Below are 23,466 nucleotides of genomic sequence, written 5' to 3'. Positions count from 1 at the left end.
TCCCAGTATGGACACTGGAATGACACCACTTGTCTCTAGCTGTATATCAGCCTTGATCACAATTCTAAATGTGGCCATACAGCCAATTCCCTATCCATTGAATAGTACATAAAAGCCATGCTGCCAATTTAGAGACAAGGATGCTGTGGAGGACAACAACAAAAGCTTTGCTTATGTCAAGGTAGATTACATTCACTGTTCTTCCCTTGGCCACCAGTCAGGTTAGTTAGCTATGATTCATCCTTTGTGAGGCCATGGTAACTATCCACCTCACTGCTTTCCATGTGCCTTATTATGATTTCCAGGAGAATCTGCTCTGTTTTTCTTCCCAGGCACAGAGGTGATGCTGGCCAGCATGTAATACCCTGGATCTTCCACTTTACCCTATCTGGAAACAGGTTATGTTTTCCTTTTTCCAGTCACTGAGGACTTCACATAATCACCACAAGATTTCAAATAGTGGTTTAGTCACTTCATCTGCCAGTTCTCTCAGGAATGGGCAACTACTAGTGAAGACTGAGGCAAACAGTTGGGTACCCCAGCCTTCTCCATGTCAGTCAGAGCCAAGACCCCAATGCACTCAGAGGTGATTTACCTTGCTTTGTTAACTTAGGTATCTTGAGAAACCCATCTTGTTATATCTTACATTCCTAGGCAAGTTCAGCTTTAGGTGTATCCTTGGCTTTCCTAATCTGGTCCTACACTTCTGGGCCACATTCCTACAACCTCTCCAGGATGCCTGTCTCTGTCTACACGTTTATTTCTTGTGCTTCTGTTTGGCTGAGAAGTCAACCTCCTCATCACACCATTACACTCTATATTATAATAGAACAAAAAGAGACAACTTCATGGTCTTTTCAACTCTTAAACAAATTCAGCTTTATCTATTGAAAACCACTTCCTAAACGCATTAGCATGAATCACAAGTAAGCAAAACACTGCAGTGCAATGAGATGAAGTCTTGAGCTTGCATAATTAAGTACTGTACAAAACAGGAAGGAAGTCTCCCTATGTTAAAGATCAGTCTGGGAAACAATAAAATAGACTGTTTCCCAGGGGAGCACCTCTAGACTGATGCATTCTTTGCCAGCAAAGAACTGAGGCAATTCTTGAATTGAGTCCAAATCTGGAGACATACCTGACAAGAGAATAATGAATTGCCAGAAGCAGAGAAATTCTGCACTCCCTGTAACCAGACAAGCACACAACTACTTTGTTGCTGGAAATCAATGGGCTCATCTCACAGATGCTCAAAATGCATTCAGTCCACTGGTAGACAATCTTCATCATTTCACTTTGCGTGAAGACACTGCACAAGAAGTTTTTGTGACTTCCAAATCTGCTGAATCATGCTGTAGAACACAGCAACTGTCTAATAAAGCTTTTCCCACCCATCCAAATGCCTTTAAGAACCACAAATCTTCAAGCATCATGAGGCTAGTTTATGGAAGAGCTAAAATCTGAGGACGCTGAGGTCAGAGGGTAAAAATCTTGACACACACATAAGCATAGAACTCCTCACTGATGAAAAAATTGCTGAAAAACACAAACTTATTTAGAAACAAGAATACAGGAACAATTTAATGCTGTGACAGATTACTACACAATTCAAGTGAGATATCAAATAGTCCTCCAAAATAAGACTATAATTTATTTTCTTGGTTTTTACTGATTTACAGAAGCACATATCATTACACACTTTTAACTTGAAGATCCCTGTACAGTAGCACATACCTGTACTACTTGTTTCTGTTGTTGTATTGGCTGTGAGGTTGAAATTTGCGTTTTGTCCCGAGTGCCCCGGGTACGTTCACTGCCCACTGAAGTCATCATATACAGTATATACAAAACAATGTATGTACAAAATAGAAAATCTGAAAGAGAAAAAAAGAGTGTGAGTTAAGACACAGCACTGATTCAATATCCAGGTAACATACAATGCAGAAGCTGCAACTTCACTTGCCTTTAACAGGAATTCTACACAAAGTCTAGATCTGTAGTTTCAGATAGCACCTACAACTCCTAGACTTTTCTATCCACTACTCTGTTGAGATTCCAGCTGTATGACTCTCTAACTTTTGTAATATCTCCTTTCCTGTTTCTATGCCTGGAATTCAAGCACACTCATACCCATCCGGAACACTAATTAAATCACTTTCATAAATCAGACCGTTCCCTATCATTACATCTCTTTCCTACACATATTAAGAGGTCACAGCCAACATCCACTCTACTTCTCAAACCTCACTTGTAAGAAAAATGATAAACCTTGCTTTTAAATCCAGTCTGGGGCAGTCAGCTTTTATTTCAGTTCATTCCATCACTAGAATTAGAATCTTTGAAACAAGAAATTTATTATTTCCCCATGTTTGTACAGCGCCTAGCACAAAACTAATTGATGAAAAATATTTTTAGTAAGTATGATAACTGAAAACAGCTCTCAGAATATTCATGGCCAATTGCTTTTTTTCCTGTCCCTGCAACACTGGGAAGCAAAAGTGCAAATACAGGGAAGTAAAGACAATGTATGCTTGCTGCCACCTGCTCAGAAGATGTGCAAAGATGCAGCAAAGATTTCTCACTACTACCTTGGTGCAAAATGTGCTTCAGTACACAACCTGTCAGGGGAAGTAGCTTCAGCACAAGTTCAATGCTGAGTTCAGTGCAAAATAACACTAAGATTAAAACCGAGCAAATAACTGATTGCACGGATATGTATGTGTTCAATATCAGACTGGTCACTAGCCTTTACATGCAATGTGTACTCAAAAATTGAAGAGGCAGTGAGATGTTTCTGATTCACGGAACTCAGAAGCCTCATCCAGATAACAAAGAGATAGTTAACACCACTATCATCTTCAATTTAGAAATGTTTTTGTTGGCCAAAATTGAACCCAGCATTGAATTGTTTTAGGTGATTGTAAGAGCTACCTCAGGCTCTGTGCCTGATACACATTCCCACAAACTCTTACATATTTAACAAGAAAAGGCCTAGCTTTACCAGGAACCAGTCATAGCATGATCAGAACCGGGACACAGTGTTTCTCCAGTTTTATACATACATTCACCAAAGTCAATTTGTTTTGCAGTCTCTTAAAGTAGTTTAACTTCACTGTCTTTTAAACTCTTCAGCAAACAGGACTTCAGAGCACTGTGCTTTGACATCCTAACAGCCAGATACGGTCAGAAGTCTCTCATGCTAATTCAAACTCTAACAATCCACAGAAAGCAAAATGTGGAGATGCTTTGAACAACATTTGAACAACAGCTTCAACTCTCTGGTCATGGCTGTCCACGGATATTTTAAGACATTCTATACAGTGTCCACCGACTCCAAGTACTAAGCTTAGAACGTGCACTGAACAGTAAGCATTACTTTCACTGTTAAAATCCTTTGAAAGCTATGCTGACTGAAGTTCCAGGGCCAACTCAACTTTATATAAGCTAATAACAATCTCTGGTTTATTTTGAGGTTTAGTTTTGGAACACTTCTGCATCTAAATCTGCACATCGTTTCTGAATTGAAGTTGTGTTTACATCAATTTTGGTATCTAAAAATTCTGACACACTTTTCACGTGTGTATTTCTCTACTTTCACTAAAGAAAAACCCTCAAAATATTGAGATCCATGCTTTGGATGTGACCAGAGTGCACACACATTAAGACAAGGTTTCTGTTCGTAAAATACCTGTCCAGCTACAGTACACACTTTTGAGACCCAGGCAACGCGCGGATCCAGGAAAGTGCTGGGCCTTCTCTGCCTTTCCTAACACAGGGTAAGGAACCTCAGTACCATAACTGTTTAAGCTATGACTGTTTTTCATAAGAAAAGCATCTTTTAAGGAAAAAGGAAACATGAACATCTGAAACACTCCTGAGCAATGATGCTATGTAGCAAAATCAGTCTGCCGGTCTGAATGGAGCCAGCTAATGTTACAGTATCGTGGAATCTTTAGGTAAGATCCTAATCTTGCTGACCACAGGAGTGGCAGCATACAACAACAGGCCTGAAGCAGTAAAAACAGCAGAGGTGAGAGCCCCTCTTCAGGAGCAGCATGGACTTGCTTCAGACAAGCATGGAAACAAACACAACCTCAGATTGAAGTTCCCATCAAGCCAACGAGGTCATGCTACAGTTTATTTCAGACGCAAATCAGTTGTCTTAAAAGCATTGCTGACAGCAGCAGCAAGCCCCCGAGCAGCTGAAGAGCTTTGTCATGCTGCTGGCAGCACAGAGAGGAGAAATGTCCCACCATCCCACACCGGCTGCAAGCACATCTCACAGCCAGCCACAGCTGTGAGGTCCAGAGCTTGCAGGCTGAAAGGCGGCAGATAGCCACTGCCTGCTAACTACCACAGTGACTAGGATGTCGAGCACTAAGTGAGATATTATTAATAAAATTAATGAGATGGATCTAAACAAGAACATTTCCATGCTCGCAAAGCAGTTGTCATAGCAATGAGGAGGATATCACAAACTGAAGAACTTAATTTTAACCATAGATTAAATGAGAAGATTTGAGACTAGGAGGAGGACAATTCTTAATTAAAAATCTGTTTAACAAAGATCAAAAAAATATTCAGACAAGCAGACATTTCAGTTTCCATATCAAGGTTTGACTCAGGGCAAGAGTCCCTTATTCCTAGTTAGTACTTGACCTTGTAAATATACTGAAACTGAAATATGCAGACAAAACAGCTGTATTTGGAAGAAACAGATATACATGAAACAAAACAGACCTCCAGAAACCTATCAGAAAAACAGAACAAAGCATAGGAGATCAGAATTCTCAAAACTGTTGTGCAAAGAAAGTAACCACAGTCCCGTAACAACAAAGCAGCACTTGTTTATAACACTGGAAAATAAGAAGTTTGTAATAATCCACTACCTCCAGAGGAAGACTGGCTTTACATTAATGAAAAAAGAAATAGAAACCCTAATCAGTACTTAACAGTACACTTCACTTCAGCTATGTTCAATGTCTCACACACCAAGATATGCAAACCTCAGCCAATAACTACTCTTAAAAGTTGGAAGAAACAACTATTTAAAAGGAAAATCATTCTAAATCTCCAGGTTTTGTTGTACAGCAAGCCTAGCCCAAAAGCAGATTCATGACTGTCTCTACCAGACTGGTAACAGAATGGCAACAGCTATTCTACTGTCCAAAATCAGCAACTAAACATTGGTACCCTATAACAAATTCTTCTAATATTAATAAATTCCATCCCTACAAGTCTCCACATCAAAGTAATATTCAACATAGCTGTGTTTTCGCAGTGCACTTTAGAAAGAAAAGATGACAGAAAAAATCAAAGAGTAACTGAACACATTATCAACAGAAAAAGCAGGTTTATCATAATGCTTCTTTGATCTTTTGTTCAAGCCTCCTTGGACAAGGAATCTAGACTCCAGAAAGTCATAAAAATCAAGACACATTGAATATAAATCATCGTGACAGCATACCAGGCCATGCAAGACACCGGGAATCTACTGATGAACTTTAGGGACAGAACCAACACCACAATACCATCAGACTTCCAAGAATCTCTGAAGTTAAATATTCATGTCCACAATCTGAACAAAACGTGCAGTTTCATTTCTCTTCCTGAGGCAGCCTCAAGCAAGCAATTTTCTTTACTCTGGACAAGGAGCTGCAAGAAAGAAAACTGCAGACATCTGTGTGAGCACCACAGAAGCATGACTGCCCTTTTATCCTCTCATCAAAACGACTCAATCAACAACATATTGCAACGATAGGATTTGGAAAAGGCTGCTGCAAGGCACTGTCTCATGATGGCATGACTACCACACATGTTCATTGAGTTCAGATTTTATTGCTAGGGCAGCAAAGTGACAAGAGCATGAGGAAAAGGCATGGGGAAAAGATCAATGTCAGCTAAGCATCAGTTCAATGCATTCCCTCAAGTGAAGACTTGCCTAAACAACCTCACAACTTTTCTTACTATTTGGAAAGGGAAAAAAGTTTACAAGAGTCAAATATTCTCATGGAGCATTGCCATGCCTATACTGCCTCAAGCCAATAATGCTGAACTTCAGCCTAGGAATGCTGGGAGGATTATTTTTCTCACCTTACCTTTTTCTGTACTAAGTTGGAAGAATATTGATGGCCAGGAGTCTCTGTCACTGACAGAACACCACAGGAGATAAAAGTGTACTAACCATATGCTCTCATGTTGTTTCATGAAAATAAGATTGCTGGGAGTGCCCAGCAGTCAGTACAAGTACCAGCAGAAACCCAACATGTACACTACTTGCAATTGTCATTTACAGCTCTTCCATTCACAAAGCTTAGGGAAGAAGCAACTGTATATTCTTAACTACCTTGCTTAAAACCAATTAAGTAGCTGCTTGAAATTATTATGCTGTAATCCAGTCAGTAAACCTGTAATTAGAGAAGAACACACCCCAGAGCTATAGAAATCAACCATTTCTCATCACCGGATTAAAATAAAACTTAATCTTAAGGATTAATATTTTTGAGCAATGTTATAAAAAGGAAGACAAAGGGAAAAACAAAAAGAATAGGTGCTACAAAAAACTGACAGCATTGTTTGGGGAGAAAGAAGTGACCAATTTTCAGAAGTCTGTAGATATGAAAAGGCTGGTCACATATCCAGGGCACATCTAAAAAGAGATGCTGTGAGGCAATGTATACTTTTCATTAGTAGAGCAGGTGTCAGTCAGGAAGTTAAGTAACACAATTAAGAAAATCTTCTAATCTCATAATATCAGCCTTTGCTGTTATCCTAGTGTTTCTGCTTAACAGCAAATGCTTTACGTTTTATTATATGCTGGTGATTATTCCTGTTTGCATCAAAAATCTGCCAACTACAGCCAACAAACATCCTCGTCCTCATCAGTTCTTCAGAAATACTCAAACTTGTGAGTTAACAAGCGTTCTTATCCCACATAAATTTTGAAAGGAATTATCTGTATTCCCTGATTTATTAATTTATTTTTTAATATACCAATAAAAGACAATCATATTAAACATCAGAAAATCCTAACTGGCTTCTATTTGGGATTTCCTTCTCATACTACAAAGGTAATCTTCAGAATGCCAAAGAAAGAAAAACAACAGAAAATCAGCAAAACCTGCCCGTTTCACTGCTGTTGGAGCAGCATCCTAAAGATCCACAGGACTCTGTGTGATGTTTCAGCCATCAATTACCTACAAAGTCACTGTTCCCATCTTTTGCTGCCACTCTGCTAGAAGAACATTTTAGACAGCAACTGGCTGGATTTCCACACACACAGAAAAAGAATAAAGTCTTGCTGCCTGTCCTAACTATTTATAAACCCCATGTTTGCAAAGATTTGCCAGATGCATTAGTTATCTGCACTTACCATCAACTGTAACAAAGCTTTGAGAGACAAAGAGACCCAGAAAGAATAACTGCATGTTATTTCTCTCTAGGCAATCCCACTATACTGAGGATCAGCACACAGTTGTTGACATGGACTGAAAAGGAAAAAAGCCTCTTTGTCCACACAGAAATGTAATTTATAGACGATAGGAATGAGCTTAAAGAAGCAGCAATCAGTGGGTATCCTGTAAGGATGGTGCAACAGCGAGTTCACTTTTGAAATATCGTTGTATAGTTCTCAGCCAAGAAATATTTAAAGAAAGTTCCCTTCCTGATATTCTAGAACCTGAAGGAAAAATTATATAAAAGTTCTTGCTGTCTTTCATGGAAAGATTTCATTTCTCACCCTCTTTCAAAGAAATTACTTTCTGATGCTAACCCTCTCTTAATACCACAAAAGTCGAAGAGAATCTCTTTCATCACTGACCATGCCACATGCTCATCCTGAACAGTCAAGTCAATCACCATCTCTGGTTGGGAAGCATACAGACAACAGTGGCTCAGAGGTTCCTGATGCTGGCCCAGACACACACACACACACACACACACACACCGTACTTCCTCCTGATATGGAAGGGCACCAACACCTTTACTTCCAGGTACATTACTGTCTATTTTTAGCCTATGAAAACAGAATATAGGCCAAATCACATTCTGTATACTTTATTACTACTATATCCAGTGATGATGAACCAACAGTATTAGCAAATCTTTTCACCCACATCTCTGGGTTTGCCCCCCCCCCGCCAAAACAAATATATATATATATATATAATTTTATAAAGAAAAACAAAGAAGGTAAAACTCCTTGTAATCTTCTCTCCCAAAGTTTCCTGAGTAACATCTAATGAAAGGGAACTACAAGCATCATCATCTCCAGCAAAGAATCTGATAGCAGAACAATATTATGGCCTAGTCATCTCCTGCAACACATACTCACATTGAATGATACCCTGCATTATTTCCTAGGAGGCCTGTTAAAAAAAATAATAATAACTAGTACTTCACAAAAGAGAAACTCACTGTAGCTGAGGGAAAACTGAACTAACAGGTTTTTCAGGGTTCAAAACCATTACCTACTGCAGACAGAACTATCACAAAGCCTTGCCAAAGGCACAAGTAAACCAGGGTCAGCTGCACTGAGTTTGGAACCAAATCTCCAAACCAAGTTTTAGTTTCACTGTGGAATTTCACTTTGATGGAGATTTTGTTGCTCCATCTGTAGTGTGGGCAGAACACAAATCACTTATTCCACTATAATTACGTTTCACCTTGCATCTAACACCACACAAATACGAGCAGCCACCAAGAACAGCGGCCCTGCTCCCTTGCTCCTTAACCACATAATGTAGCTACTTCCCTTCAGACTAAAGATCCTGCAGCTGCAGAGCAAGTCAGTTCAGTAAGCTGATCCAAGAGCAAACAAAACCCCCTAAAACAAAGTCATCTGAATAAGCTTATCCAATGGAAAACTATGTGGCTATGCAATTGCTGCATCTAACACAAGGGACAGGGATCATGTTTGTGAGGAGAGGGGGAATTTGCACTTCAGCAGCCATGTGCTATTATCAAAAATGACATTTCATGTTTCGTCCTCACAGGATCTGGTACAGCAAGACCTGATACTGATCAGGCTCTCTGCACGTAACAATAAAAATACCTAAAAGGCCTTACAGGGAGGGGAAGCTTCACAGCAAAGGACTCCACCAACGGAGTGACCTTGAATATATCACCACCTCAAAGCATACACAGCCTTCTGACCACCAGTAAGAGATCAGAGACTTTTACGATCTTTGCTGAGAAATGCTTCCTCACACCAAGGTACTTGGATGCCTGTTAGCATTCAGCAACTTTTAAAGAATAACCTCGCAAATATTTGGAATTTCTTCTATTCGAGCAAGAAAGGAGGATAAAACCAACCAATGGGAGGACAGCTTACCCAGCACAGCACACATCAATCTAGAATTCACTCATTTCCCCAGAGTTCAGAAGTATCTTTCTGCATTCAGTTTTGGGCATTAATTCTAGAGACTCAAAGAAGCTTAAAGCAATTTAACCAGCAATGAGAAATTCCTTCATGACTTTGTACAGACAACCTTCACAGGACTAATGCACTTTATGTCCATCCTTTTCCCATCAAAAGTGCCACCTTGAAAGGGTTGCTCCTCTGCCAGTTCATTATCTCACTGCATTCCCTCCAAGAGGAGGAGGAAAGCCAGACAAACGTGTTTGGAAAGATAGTGCCGAATGACTCGGAAGTTCTTCATAAGGCACCTTCCACCTAAAAAGTCACAAGACAAAATCTCCCCTTACTGCAGACTACTAATTTGTACAGTTTTGTTTTATCTGAGTTAAGCGTGAGGGTCAGCCAGATACCTGGGTCAGCTTAGAGAACACATGCATATATATAATATATATATAACAGTTTAAGCTTCAGCTACACCAGTGTACTTTTATACATACACACAGGTGAGGAAAAAGCTGCAGAGTGAAAACTAAACAAATTAGACGTTATCCTCAAAGACAACACAAAGAGCATATGATCTCAGTTCACAATGATTATTAATACCACAAGGAAAAAAGTATTTAAGTAGCCAAAGCATCTCACATACAACAGGCTTACACCACTAGAGCAGCACTGTGGTGTATTCCCATACTGTGATTGACATCTCAAAACCACCATTACCCACACATCTAGTACCAGCATAAGCAGTACTTTCCAAACTGTTTAAGCATGGGCTACATCAGTACATACAGCACTAGCTACAAGTATCAAAGACATGTCAGGATTGCATTTGTCAATACTGCCAGCTGTAAGACATAACAGTTAAAAGCAAATATTCAGTGGATCACTGACCTATCAGTTACTTCAATTACAACAAAGTTAGCTATACTCAGAATCTGAGTAATTCATGCAACAGAAAACCAAATGCCAGTTGTTAAAATACATACAAAAATAACTTATTAGGAAAACTAATTACATTTAAATGAATACCAAAACTAACAAAATATGATGAACTGCTGAGGCAGGGGGAGGGGCAGGTTGGAACAAGTACTTAGTACTGTCAGTTTTGGCTATTGAACAGCAGAAACATATTTCAGCTACTTGCTCTGACGCAGCTATCTGTATCTCAACAGCCTCTAACTGTGGTTTATCCAGTTCAAACATCAAAACAAGTTCAAAAAGAATATAACAGCTGAAACCCAGACACTCCAAATGACAGAAAGAAACAGCTAACATGAGCTCGAAGACAGGAAAATATCCAAAGCAGAGAACTTCCCTGGTCAAAAGATCTTACAAAGAAGGTGGCACACAGGAAAAGCACTCCACATAGGATTCTGTGCTGCCAGAGTCTCACTCTGCACCCCTGCTGTCCCTGCCCCCCTCCAGCTCACTCCCACATTGCTCTCCTCAAACAGCTTCCAAAGGAATTCTCTGAATAGAAACAGATACGAGCAACCGGAGTAAAAATAGCCAAGTAAGAGCTGAGACATTTATGACGTCCTCAAACTTGCAGAAACATGCTCAGCTGCATTAAAAAAGGGCATCAGTTAATTCAATATACCATTGACAATGAGGTACAAAGTAGAAAGCGTCATTATAAAAAAAGGTTGGAAGGGGAGGGGATAATTAATACTTGCAGCACCATCATCAGATCACATTACTACGCTCAAAACAAAAAGCAGTGGTTAAGTTACAAGCCACAAGTGATATGAAAGCTAAGACAACCAAGCAACCAGTAGGTTGTACCTGTGAGATACATTAAAAGCTCAAGACAGCAAATTTGTCAGTCTAGCTTTAGAGTTCTGGTAGCAACAGTGAAGACCTACAATACCATTTCTACACCTTCACATAGTAATGCTTCCTGAGCTAGACACCTGGGGAAGAGCAGTGAGACCAATGTTTGGCAAACACATGCTTATTCAAAAAAAGCAAACAAGGAAGTCTTGACAAAAAAAAAATAATTAAAAAAAACACCCCACAAATAAAACAGGATTTCCTAGAATATCCTTCTGCAATTGCCCCCAGAACCACGGTATTTCCCAAGGTTCACCTTGAGAGATGAATCTAACAAAAAATATATATTTTTTTTTCCCAGCAAGTTATATCACTGAATAAAACCTTCCCAAACAAGCAAGCTTCTAAGGCAGTAGTACAGGTTTACTTCCTTAACAATCTTGTGCCTCCACTATGCACGAAATATTGATAAAAACTCATGGACACTTAGTTCAGTTTAGTTTTCCAAAAGTAAGAAGCAGAGCCATTATTTCAAACTATCTGTCAGGTGCCCAGAGATGAGCAGCCCCAGAAACAAAACAGACCTGAAAAAACATACAACCACCTTCATTTCTCTGCCCGTTCTGGACTGCTCCTTCCATGGTGATGAGCAGTGTTAGCATCTGCCTTGCTCTACTACTTCCATATGACATTAATTTATGATTTTGACCTGCTCCAGTAAGAAAAATGAGGATTCTTTCCTTCAATCCCCATCTTCCCACCTGATTTTGAACATTCCTCCCTTTCACAGCTTCTTAAGTGAAAGTTCACTTACTCTTGTTTTGTCATCCTGGGATTTTAAATGACACCAAGTTTAACTCATCTACATCAAAACAGTACCAAACTACAGGAGGTTGCAGAATTAACAACCTTCACAACTTCCAATACACAAGCAAATAAAACTGTCCTCCACACAGAATTCAAACCTAAACAGGACTTGAGTCATCCAGACTGTTCTCGCACAGTTAGTATTAAAAATTCAAAATGAAATGTCTCTCTAGTGTGCTTCTTTTTAAACAAGATAACCAAAGAGATGAACTGCTTAGACAGCATGTCAAATCACCTGAAGATTTATTACACTTATTTATTTTCTGTCCAATATATGCGGGGATAAAAAAAAAAAATAATAATGTGTCCATCTTTTAGACCCACACTCACTGTTCCAGCCCTCCACTTTCACCTTATTCTACAAGTCTTGTCCACCACTCATTTTCTGTCTGCAATGGGAGGTTCTCACTCTCTTCTACAAACCTTGCAAAGCCAGAGTAGCCTATGATACAATTGGAAAATGTGTACAGATTTGTTTTTCAAAATGTGTTTTTTCTTCCCAAACATCCTTCCCATAACTAGACTATTACAAACTTTGATTCCAGATAAGCTTATCCACTAGCTTTTCCACTGCTTACATTCCATTTTCAATATGTCTTCGTACTCTGCAAGGCCATTTATTACTATGCTAGACTAAACTTTCAGTCTCCAATTCCACAAATGTGCAAACTTTTCACTGTGCAATGCAACACTAGGATATTTAAGTAGAAAATCCATTTCCTAAAATATTAGTCATTTACCTATTTCACCAACAACCTAGGAGACCAGGCACTTTGCCACAAGATCACTTCTGACAAAAAAGTTATTGCACTCTTTGTATCTAAGTCTCTGAAACCAGGTAGCTTATTTGTATTAATCGCAGCATCTCTACCCTAGCACACATGAATTCTGAGATTGCATGTGGAATACACATTCTCTTAAATGCAGCATACAACTTCAGCAACAGCACTAAATAATATAGGTATCAGCTTCAGATATTATACTGTACCTATAAAAATGCCACTGAACAAATGCTTTGGCAATGACAGCCTTTAAAGCCATTTCAGTTGATACATTATAAACATCAAATTACCCCCAACAAAACAACAGACTGCACATACATGAAAGCCAAGCAAGGGATAAGCAAGCTAAAGCATCACAAGCTTTTAAAGTTGCATTACTGGGCTAAGTAAGAACTTCTTATTCACGATAATAACTCTCAGTCATTTACAGAATGTTAGGTAGAAATTCAAATGCAAGAGGGGACTTGACATAAAAGCCAGGATGATGCTGTAAATAAATGAAGAGAGCAAATTTAAATGCAGAACATTTTAAGTATGTTCTCAATTTAACACACAAAGGCCATTTTCACATTTAGTTAAGTCTGCTGCCCAAAGCAGGGCTTTTAAAAACTGGTAAAAACAACCTGGTACACTGTCATAAGGTGAAGATAACACTGTAATTATGAAAAATAAAAAAATCACACAAAATGAGTACACCTCATCCAATAAAAGGAAAATCCCTTACAAAGAATATATATAGAAAAAAAAAAAAAGGCAGCTTTCACTGAAGGCTGTAATTAGCAGCAGGCAAATGGCTAAAAAAAAATGGCTAAAAAGCACTCCATGTGTTCCCTTCCAGACACTGATACACGCATATCTGCAGGAGTTTGGGGAAGTCTTTACAAGTACAAAAGCCTTGCACGTATAGGTACTGCTTTTTTGGTCCCTACATTTTCGCACATCTAAAATTTGAAGCACTGTACTTATCAACCCCTTTGCTGCACCCTAAAGCTACAAGGCAGAGATAACACAAAAAAAGCCTTGCCATGCAGCCTTAAGTTTCTGGTTGTCGTGGTTTTATGATTTTTGGTACTGGTATTCCACATCATAACATCATGTAGTGCATTTACAGTTAAAGAGTTAATGCTCCAGCTCCTAACATACTTTTAGAACGAATCTCTCTTTGCTCTCAGAGCTTCGTTAGCTTATCTGTACTGCAGATGCTGTACGGCAAAACACAACCTTGAAGTCTGGGCGTACTGCCAGTTGTCCTGGGATATTTGTAAACTTTTTTGGGTACTGACAGCTAGTTTTAGTAAAGAAAAAATAAAAAGGAAAAAAAAATGCTTTCTCTTTTTAAACTGCTCTTAAAGGGACTGCATTTCACCGTTTTTTCCCTTGTAATGCTCAGAACGTACTGAGATTTAATTAAGTTTGCCAGTCTGATCCATGGAGCTTGGTCTCTATATGACAAACTAAAAACACTGATGGAAATACCTTCCTGGCTTTTGTATACGATGTGGCATTCAGTTCCGGAGGGAGTAACTCCAGATGAATTTGCTAACTCTATGGAACTTGTGATTTTTAAACAGACTCCTGGCCTCTCCTTTGAATTCATTATGCGTTTTCTGAATGCTCATCCAATGCTCGTAATGATTGTGGTGTCAGTCTCCCTGAACATCCTTTTACTCAGTATTTGTATTTATAATATTTTGAGAAAACCCTCCCTGGAGCCAGAGAATACTGACTGGCAGGGAGTTTGGAGGGACTTAGGAGAGACTTTAGAGAAATGGGCATCACCGGTGTCATGGAACTTTTCTCCTGAACACCTGCAAGATCCTGAGAACTTAAGCAGATATTTGAGACAGGGATGTTGCAGCTCAAACAGATCTGAGGAGGCCCAAATTATTTGGGGTCTGGCTTATGCTTACCGGGCCTTATTCAGTACTATCCCAGAGAGGCATAGAGTTTTTGAAATAGAGCGAGAGAGTCTCCAAGCCGAAAGGGACAGTCTCCTGACCCAGAGAGTCTTCTGGCTGACAATCAGACTCTCCAGTCCAATCTAGATGCTCTCCAGACCGAGTGAGACGCCCTCCAGACCGAGAGAGACACCCTCCAGTCTCAACAAGAAGCTCTCCAATCCAAGAGAGATGCCCTCCAGACTGAGAAAGACACGCTCCAGTCTCAACAAGAAGCTCTCCAATCCAACATGGACACCCTCTAACCTGAAAGAGACACCCTCCTGTCTGAACAGTACTCTTTCAGAACTGAGCGAGGTACCTACCAGCCACAATAGCCCCTGCCCCCCAGCTAGGTGGGGGAAAGGGATAATAGAATGTATTGGACTGTGTGGATTCAATGGCCTGGCACATTAGAACCACAAAAATATAAGGCCCTGGTGGACACTGGTGCACAGTGCACTCTAATGCCCTCGAGTCACCAAGGGACAGACTTAATCTATATTTCTGGGGTGACTGGGTGTTCCCGAGACTTAACCATGTTGGAGGCTGAAATAAGCCTCACTGGTAAAGACTGGCAAAAACATCCTATTGTGACTGGCCCAGGAGCGCCATGTATACTTGGTATTGATTACCTCAAAAGGAGATACCTCAAAAGGGGATATTTTAAGGATCCCAAAGGGTATCGATGGGCCTTTGGAATAGCTGCTGTGGACGCAGACAACGTTAAGCAGCTGTCTGCTTTGCCTGGCCTATCAGAAGATCCGTCTGTTGTGGGGTTGCTCCAAGTGGAGGAGCAACAGGTACCGATTGCTACAAAAACGGTGCAGACGGCAGTACCGCACCAACAGGGATTCCTTGCTCCCCATTCATAACCTGATTCGTCAGCTAGAGAGCCAGGGAGTGATCAGCAAAACTCACACACCTTTTAACAGCCCCATATGGCCGGTGCGCAAAGCCAGTGGAGAGTGGAGGCTGACGGTAGATTACCGTGGCCTGAATGAAGTCACACCCCCACTGAGTGCTGCTGTGCCAGACATGCTACAACTCCAGTACGAACTGGAGTCAAAAGCAGCCAAGTGGTATGGCACTACTGACATTGCCAATGCCTTCTTTTCAATTCCTCTGGCCACAGAATGCAGGCCACAGTTTGCCTTCACCTGGAGGGGCGTTCAGTACACCTGGAACCGTTTGCCCCAGGGGTGGAAGCACAGCCCAACCATTTGCCATGGGTTGGTCCAAACTGCATTGGAGCAGGGTGGTGCTCCTGAGCATCTGCAATACATTGATGACATTGTTGTATGGGGCAACACAGCAGAGGAAGTCTTTGAGAAAGGAGAGCAGATTATCCAAATTCTCCTACGAGCTGGCTTTGCTATCAAGCGAAGCAAAGTGAAAGGGCCTGCACAGGAAATTCAGTTCCTAGGTATAAAGTGGCAAGATGGACGTCGTCACATCCCAGCAGATCAGATTGACAAAATTACTGCCATGTCTCCACCCACCAGTAAGACAGAAACCCAAGCTTTTTTGGGTGTAGTGGGCTTTTGGAGAATGCATGTTCCAAACTACAGTCTCATTGTGAGCCCTCTCTATCAGGTGACGCGGAAGAAGAATGATTTTGTGTGGGGCCCTGAGCAGCAGCAGGCTTTTGAGCAAACTAAGCAGGAGATAGCCCGTGCCGTGGCCCTGGGGCCAGTGCGGACGGGACAGGATGTAAAGAACATCCTCTACACTGCTGCTGGAAAGGAAGGTCCCACTTGGAGTTTGTGGCAAAGAGCTCCTGGAGAGACCCGAGGCTGACCCCTTGGATTCTGGAGTCGGGCGTACAGGGGGTCTGAGGAGCGCTACACTGCAACTGAGAAGGAGATCTTAGCTGCGTACGAGGGGGTTCGAGCTGCTTCCGAAGTAATCGGTACTGAAACGCAGCTCCTTCTGGCACCTCGATTGCCAGTGCTGAACTGGATGTTCAAAGGGACAGCTCCCTCTACCCATCAAGCTACTGATGCCACTTGGAGTAAGTGGATTGCGCTGATTACACAGTGAGCTCTGATGGGGAACCTCAACCATCCAGGAATCCTGGAGGTGATCATGGACTGGCCTGAAGGTAAAAAGTTTGGAACAACACCAGCAGAGGAGGTATCACGTGCCAAAGAGGCCTCATCATATAATGAACTACCAGACAATGAAAAGAGATATGCCCTGTTCACAAATGGATCCTGTCGCATTGTGGGTAAGCACCGCAGATGGAAAGCTGCTGTGTGGAGCCCCACATGATGAGTTGCAGAGGCCACTGAAGGAGAAGGAGAATCAAGTCAATTTGCAGAGGTAAAGGCTGCCCAGCTAGCCTTAGATATTGCTGAACGAGAGAGGTGGCCAGTGCTTTATCTTTACACTGACTCATGGATGGTGGCAAATGCTTTTTGGGGGTGGTTACAGCAATGGGAACAAAATGGTTGGCAACGGAGGGGTAAACCTATTTGGGCTGCTGAACTGTGGAGAGACATTGCTGCCCGAATAAAGAATATGGTTGTAAAGGTGCACCGTGTAGATGCTCATGTTCCTAAGAGCCGGGCAACTGAGGAATAACAAAATAACCATCAGGTAGATCGAGCTGCCAAAGTTAAGGTGGCTCAAGCAGACTTGGACTGGCAACACAAGAGTGAATTATTTTTAGCTCGGTGGGCCCATGAGACCTCGGGCCATCAAGGAAGAGATGCAACATAAAAATGGGCTAGAGACCGAGGGGTGGACTCAACTATGGATGTTATTGCGCAGATTATCCATGACTGTGATACATGCACCACAATTAAACAAGCCAAGAGGATGAAACCTCTTTGGGAGGAAGGGCAATGGCAAAAGTATAAATGTGGGGAGGCGTGGCAGGTTGATTATATCACCTTACCACGATCTCGCAGTGGTAAGCGTTATGTGCTCACCGTGGTGGAAGCAACCACTGGGTGGCTTGAAACATATGCAGTACCCCATGCTACCGCCCGGAACACCATCTTAGGGCTTGAGAAACAAGTCCTATGGCGACATGGCACTCCAGAAAGAATTGAGTCCGATAATGGAACTCATTTCAAAAATTCTCTTGTAAATACTTGGGCCAAAGATCATGGCATTGAATGGATTTATCATATCCCCTATCATGCACCAGCTTCTGGTAAAATTGAAAGGTACAATGGGTTGTTAAAAACCATGTTGAAAGAAATGGGTGGCGGAACACTTAAGCACTGGGAGAAGCATTTGGCAGAAGCCACCTGGTTGGTCAACACCCGAGGATCCATCAATCACGATAGTCCTGCCCAATCCAGATCTCTACCTACTGTAAAGGGAGATAAGGTCCCTGTAGTACATGTAAAGAACATGTTGGGAAAAGCAGTTTGGGTCCTTCCAGCTTCCTGAAAGGGCAAACCTCTCCGGGGAACTGTCTTTGCTCAAGGACCTGGGTCCACTTGTTGGGTGATGCAGAAGAATAGGGATGTTCAATATGTACCACAATGGAATTTGATGCTGGGGGAGTGCAGTTGGTAATTCCATGTAAATACATATATATGTTTTGTGAGTGTGAATTTAATGCATGTTAATCATTGTTCTTCTATATATATCAAATATGATGAAGTGATGTGGAATAAGGGGTGGAATGGCATGATTTTATGATTTTTGGTACTGGTATTCCACATCATAACATCATGTAGTGCATTTAGAGTTAAAGAGTTAATGCTCCAGCTCCATGGATCATCGATAGTTCCAGGTATACCTGTCTAAGAGGAGAAGAACTCCATTCCCCAGAGGACTTTGCGTTCTTACGTGTTTACACTCGGAGGGAAAGATAAAAACTGTCTGCGGTCATGGGACACTCTCTTTCCTTTGGGATGGACTCAGCAGTGGGTGCTCGCTGCCGTCCGCCTTCAGCGTTAGCGTAAGGCCTTCGGTTTATCGGACACTCTCTCTTGCTCATTTTATTTGATTTATTAGCCTCAATTCCAATTATATTGTATTATATTGTGTTATTTTGCTTTCCAGTATCTATTTAGTAAATTAGCTTTCCTCCTCAGATCATTGCCGCTGTTTTGATTCTAGGCCCATCTTCCTTTTCCCTTTCCCCCTTTCCCTTTCCTGGGGCATGGGTCCGAGGGTCCCCCGCACCAATCGTCACGGAACCGGGCCGAACCTGCTTGTAAACCAGTGACACTGGTATCAGTCATCATGGAAGTTACTGTAAGACCACAGCTACATCACAGGAATTTCTCTCTGCAAGCAAATACAAGAAACTCATAGAATGTGATAAAAGCAGATCTCAATAAACCACATTTTAGCATCACTGAATTTGTGGAACCACAGGCAGTAATTTTAAGGAGAAACTTCACTTCCACTTATTTATGAAAGTCCATTTCAACAGATACAGACACATCCAAGAAAAACAGTGTTCTATACAGCTGTTTGTTTTTTTCCAGAAGAAAAAGAAGGGGAAGGAAAAAGCATGTTTAAATAGATTATCTTGTTCCTAAAGCCAGAGACACAAGGGAACTTCCCTTAAACCATTCTAACTTCTCAAAAGTTATTTACACTTCAAAAAATTAAAAAAATGAACAAAATCACAGAATGTAAGACATCAGGAGTAAGGCTTTCTGTATCAGTTTGACATTAATAAGTATTATTAATTAATATTAATGTTCTTATGTGCAACAACATTTGAGAACAAATACCTTTGTTCAACTGGATTATGACAATTCCTATCAAATTGTAAACTAAAAACAGACCTGAAACAATGCAATGGAATTAGGTGAGCAGAAAAACTAGAATTAACTTGAGGAATCTGAAATCAACCACATACACCTCATAGGAATCCTCAGAATGCTGTAATTTTACTTGAGAGGTAACTATAAATACATGTTTATCTGGGACTCATTTGGCAGTAGAGATTTCAACATGAGTGAAATACAAGTTATTGTTCAAAAGCTAGGAGTACACTGATGTTTACAGCAAAAGAACTTTAGATTGACAAGCATTTATTTGGTCAAAATTAGTTCTAGAGAAATATCCAACTGCTGTGGAAGACTTGAAAGCTTACATTAAAAATTCCTTCTAAAAGAAAAGTCCAATCCTCAGTACCAGGAACTAACTTCCACCATCACAATGACAGGTATTTTTAACCCACAATTTAATGCTTGATCTATTTTATTCATTCAGTTTCTATTACAGACAAGCACAACACTTTAAGTTAGCCTTCAGATTATTGGAGTCATTATGTTTTGGGTTTAAATTCAATTAAAACAATTCAATGCATCTTTAAGATGAGTTTTAGTGATTTTTTTTTAAATTCAAAACTTTTTCTAAGTTTATTAAAATCTTCAGTTTATACAGTTTTAGGAGAAAATACACTTATGGGTTCTATCCATAGTTTATTCGAAACTTGGGCCATTTTAAAAATAATACAAATTTTGAATCAAAGGAGTGGATACTAAATACGGTAGTCAATATTTTAACAAAATTTTATATATCTCAGAAGCTGAACTACTTGGAAATACAATTTTAAACAGTCTGGTATAGCTAAGCCTGACACTTTCTACACACTGCTCTTTAAAAGATTTCAAGAACACAGAGCTCCCCACTGTTCTACCCATTAAATTTCATGACAGTATAAATGCGACACAATCACAATATACCCAAAAGTACCCTTGGGGAAAAAAAAAAAACCTCATATAAAACACTATTTTCAGTCTTTCAGGCATTATTGTCAGATGAATCTTTGTAGGTTTTAACTATAATAAAATACGTAAAGTTTAGAATCACAATTTGGCAAATGTTTATCTAACCCCTGCTTACATGAAGTGTCTTCACCAGAAAGAGAAATTCAGAAGTTTGAAGTCACAGCTTTTCAGGAAATGTAAGGGGCAAGGTGGAGGTTAATAGTTTAATTTCAGTAAACAAACAGAGTGAATTTCTCACATCACTACAATGGCAAAAGACAGCTTACCTCTTTTTCTATTCAACACTTTTCCTTCTAAAAAGTACAAAGAGAATATCTTGGGGGAAAAAAAGAAGTGTTTTAGTTACTCTGGCTCACATACAAACTTGTGGAAAAAAAACCCAGTAACTTCAACACTACACTACATGTATAAATGCAGAACAAAAAAGCACATACAGGAATACCAGGAGAAATAAGGCAAAACAAACCCTAAACTTTCTATCTTGCATGACTGCAATGCTAGCTAACAGAGCAACATCAGTTCCAGACAGAAACACAGTAACAAGATCAAGTATTTAATGGCGTTGACTGAACAAGGGATGCAGGGAACAGGTACTTCACCCTCTCCCCAGCTATGCCAACTCTAAGAATGGTGAGCCTTGCTATTTCACTGCTAACATCCATTGCAGCTCAAAGCAGGAATTTTGTTTACTTCTTTGCCAAGACACACCTAAGGTTCTCCAGTATTAACGGCTTCATTAGCAGCTAGACTCCAGATAACTTGAACAAGAAAATCAAAGCAGAACAACATCAAACTCTTACCACACTTCTGTCCCCCACCAAAGCTACCATGTAATCACCCCAAGCCACATCCTCCTCCTTCCTGTTCATCCATGCACCACTAATTTTGTCTCTCAACATACTTCTTCGTGACCTGTTTAGTCAGAGGAAAAAATACCATCAAAAGAACACCCAGCCGATCCTAACTTTTCTCTAATACTGAGTGGTAACTGGAAGGGACAGAAGAGCTGTATGTCAGCTCTCAGCTAAACTCTGCTGATGAAAGGAATAACTGCCATAAAACCAATTCCTGGTCACCTGCTGCTCCATCAGGACCTGATGAGGAAAACTACTCCGGATGCTCAACTGCCCCATTTGTTCTCTCCTTCATTCAGTTCCCATCGCAAACAGCTACTTGTTGTTTGCTAGATGGAAAAGCTTTTACTTGGCATAGTCTGACTAAATGTTCAAAACTTGCTTGTTCTAGCCTGCAAGGTAAGATGTGTCACAGAATGTTTTTATGCTCAAATTTTGCTTAGATATCAAAATCAGTCAAAATTGGATGGCTCTGAGGTTCCTTGTCTTTTTGTTTCAGTTTATTTTCTAATGAGTAGTTAATTTTGTAATTCCAGAAACACTTAGTATGCCTACTATTTATGTTATTTTAATGGTGTTTTTTTTAAACAAAGGAATACACAAAACTTGAAAAAAATCTTTCTCCTCCCTCAGTTTCATGACCCAAGTACTCAGAGCACTCCCCAGAAATCTTCACAAACAGCAAGGCATAAGTCAAATATTTGAGGTAAGTTTCCTAGCAGAAATTAAATCTCACCGGTGTTTCATTTCAGAGGACCGTACAAAAAGAGCTGTCCCAGCATTTATCAGATTCAAGATCCCTAACTATGAAACAGCTTGAGCCACCTAACTTTATTTGAACACTTCATCCACAGTTGTGGAGGTCCTGGAGAGCTGTAAGAGTAGGAAAAACCGACAGTAGTCATTCACTACTGCTATACCTGGATTTGTCTAATTCCATAAAGTTCTGGGTTTAATCTCATTAAAAAATACTTTCACAAATCATATTATTGCATGGAGCCTTGTAAAATGAACTGTTCAGTATGCAGACATACAGTAAGAAATTTGTCTAATTTTTCATGAACATTAAATGCACCTTAAACCACCATTTATAATCTACATCATTCCTAGACAGAACACACACAGGCAGGGCTTTAGCAATTTTATCACTCAGGCAATCAAATGTTCAACCTGTTTCCCTTACAGGACTACCAAATTACAGTCCCCAGTTCAGCTTGTACCAAGACACCCAATTACTCCTTACCTCCAAACAAAGAAATCACTCAGATTTAAAATATGCACCTTATTCCATATTCACAGCATTCCTTTACATGCATATCCAAAACCTATTCACCTTTCCACATACAAAGAGTAATAGTTAAGACCAACTTGTCATGACCACCACTCCAAAATTCAATCCTTCATCCACTGCCTTCTCAGTACGTAAGAAGACATGGTTTTAAGTTTGCCTGAAGGACTACTGAAGGCAAGGCTCAAGCACAGGAGCCCTCACCAATGTCTATAAATGCCCAAAGGCAGGGTGTAAAGAGAATGAAGTCGGGCTTATTTCAGTGGTGCCAGGACACCAGGCAATGGGCACCAAGTGGAAAACGAGAGGCACCATCTCACCAAGAAATGCTTCTTTACTGTCCAGGTGACAGACCACTGAAATAGATTGTCCAGAGAAGTTCATCAGTCAATCTCATCCTCATTGGTCTTCAACAGCCATTTGGATGTGGTTCAGGGCAGCCTGCTGCAGGAGGCTCTGTATAGAGAGGGCTCGCAGCAGCTGATCACCAGACAGTCCCTGCCAACCTCAGCCAGCCTGTGGTTATGTGAAGTAAAAAGGGAAGAAAGTCCTGAAGTTGAAAAGTTATCAAAAATGTCCCACAAGCTGCAAGCTTTAGCTTCTCTGTTCATACAGTCACAAAGAAAAATGGAAGTCTAGTCACTTCAATTCAATCAGACAGCACAGGAGACATTAGGACCTCGATCCAGCAGCATACACTGCTCCATCAAGAGAAGAGATTGTAGACAAAGAAAAATGGATTAGAAGTATAAAGTCAAAAGAAGTTTCCTACTTGCAGCCATAACAAAGAGCTATTCAAGAAAGAAAATATGCATCTTTTCCTAAGATGCACAGGAAAGTTCCTGGGTGTGGTTGCTATCTGAACATCAAAAACCAGCACAGCACGAGGTCAA

General features: G+C 40.5%; 1 protein-coding gene across 3 annotated transcripts in view; it reads right to left on the bottom strand.

The window, feature by feature from the left end:
- The window catches only part of UBAP2 (ubiquitin associated protein 2), a 112,329-nt gene extending 89,358 nt beyond the window's left edge, over positions 1 to 22,971 (bottom strand). For all 3 annotated transcript variants that reach the window (XM_065740099.1, XM_065740101.1, XM_065740100.1), the window contains exons 1-2: positions 22,894 to 22,971; positions 1,735 to 1,874 (exon numbers count right to left, since the gene is read on the bottom strand). In XM_065740099.1, the coding sequence (XP_065596171.1) occupies positions 1,735 to 1,874; positions 22,894 to 22,957 (204 nt within the window). In that variant the 5' untranslated portion in view covers positions 22,958 to 22,971. The remainder of the gene's footprint in view (positions 1 to 1,734; positions 1,875 to 22,893) is intronic.
- Between the last annotated feature and the right edge of the window lie 495 nt (positions 22,972 to 23,466).

This window comes from Cyrtonyx montezumae, unplaced genomic scaffold (assembly GCF_038088225.1).
Source record: "Cyrtonyx montezumae isolate F1298 unplaced genomic scaffold, pur_monq_1.0 scaffold_25, whole genome shotgun sequence".
Classification (NCBI taxonomy): Eukaryota; Metazoa; Chordata; class Aves; order Galliformes; family Odontophoridae; genus Cyrtonyx; species Cyrtonyx montezumae.
The sequence above is the reverse complement of the archived record's forward strand: the minus strand, read 5'-3'. Positions and strand labels throughout refer to the sequence as shown.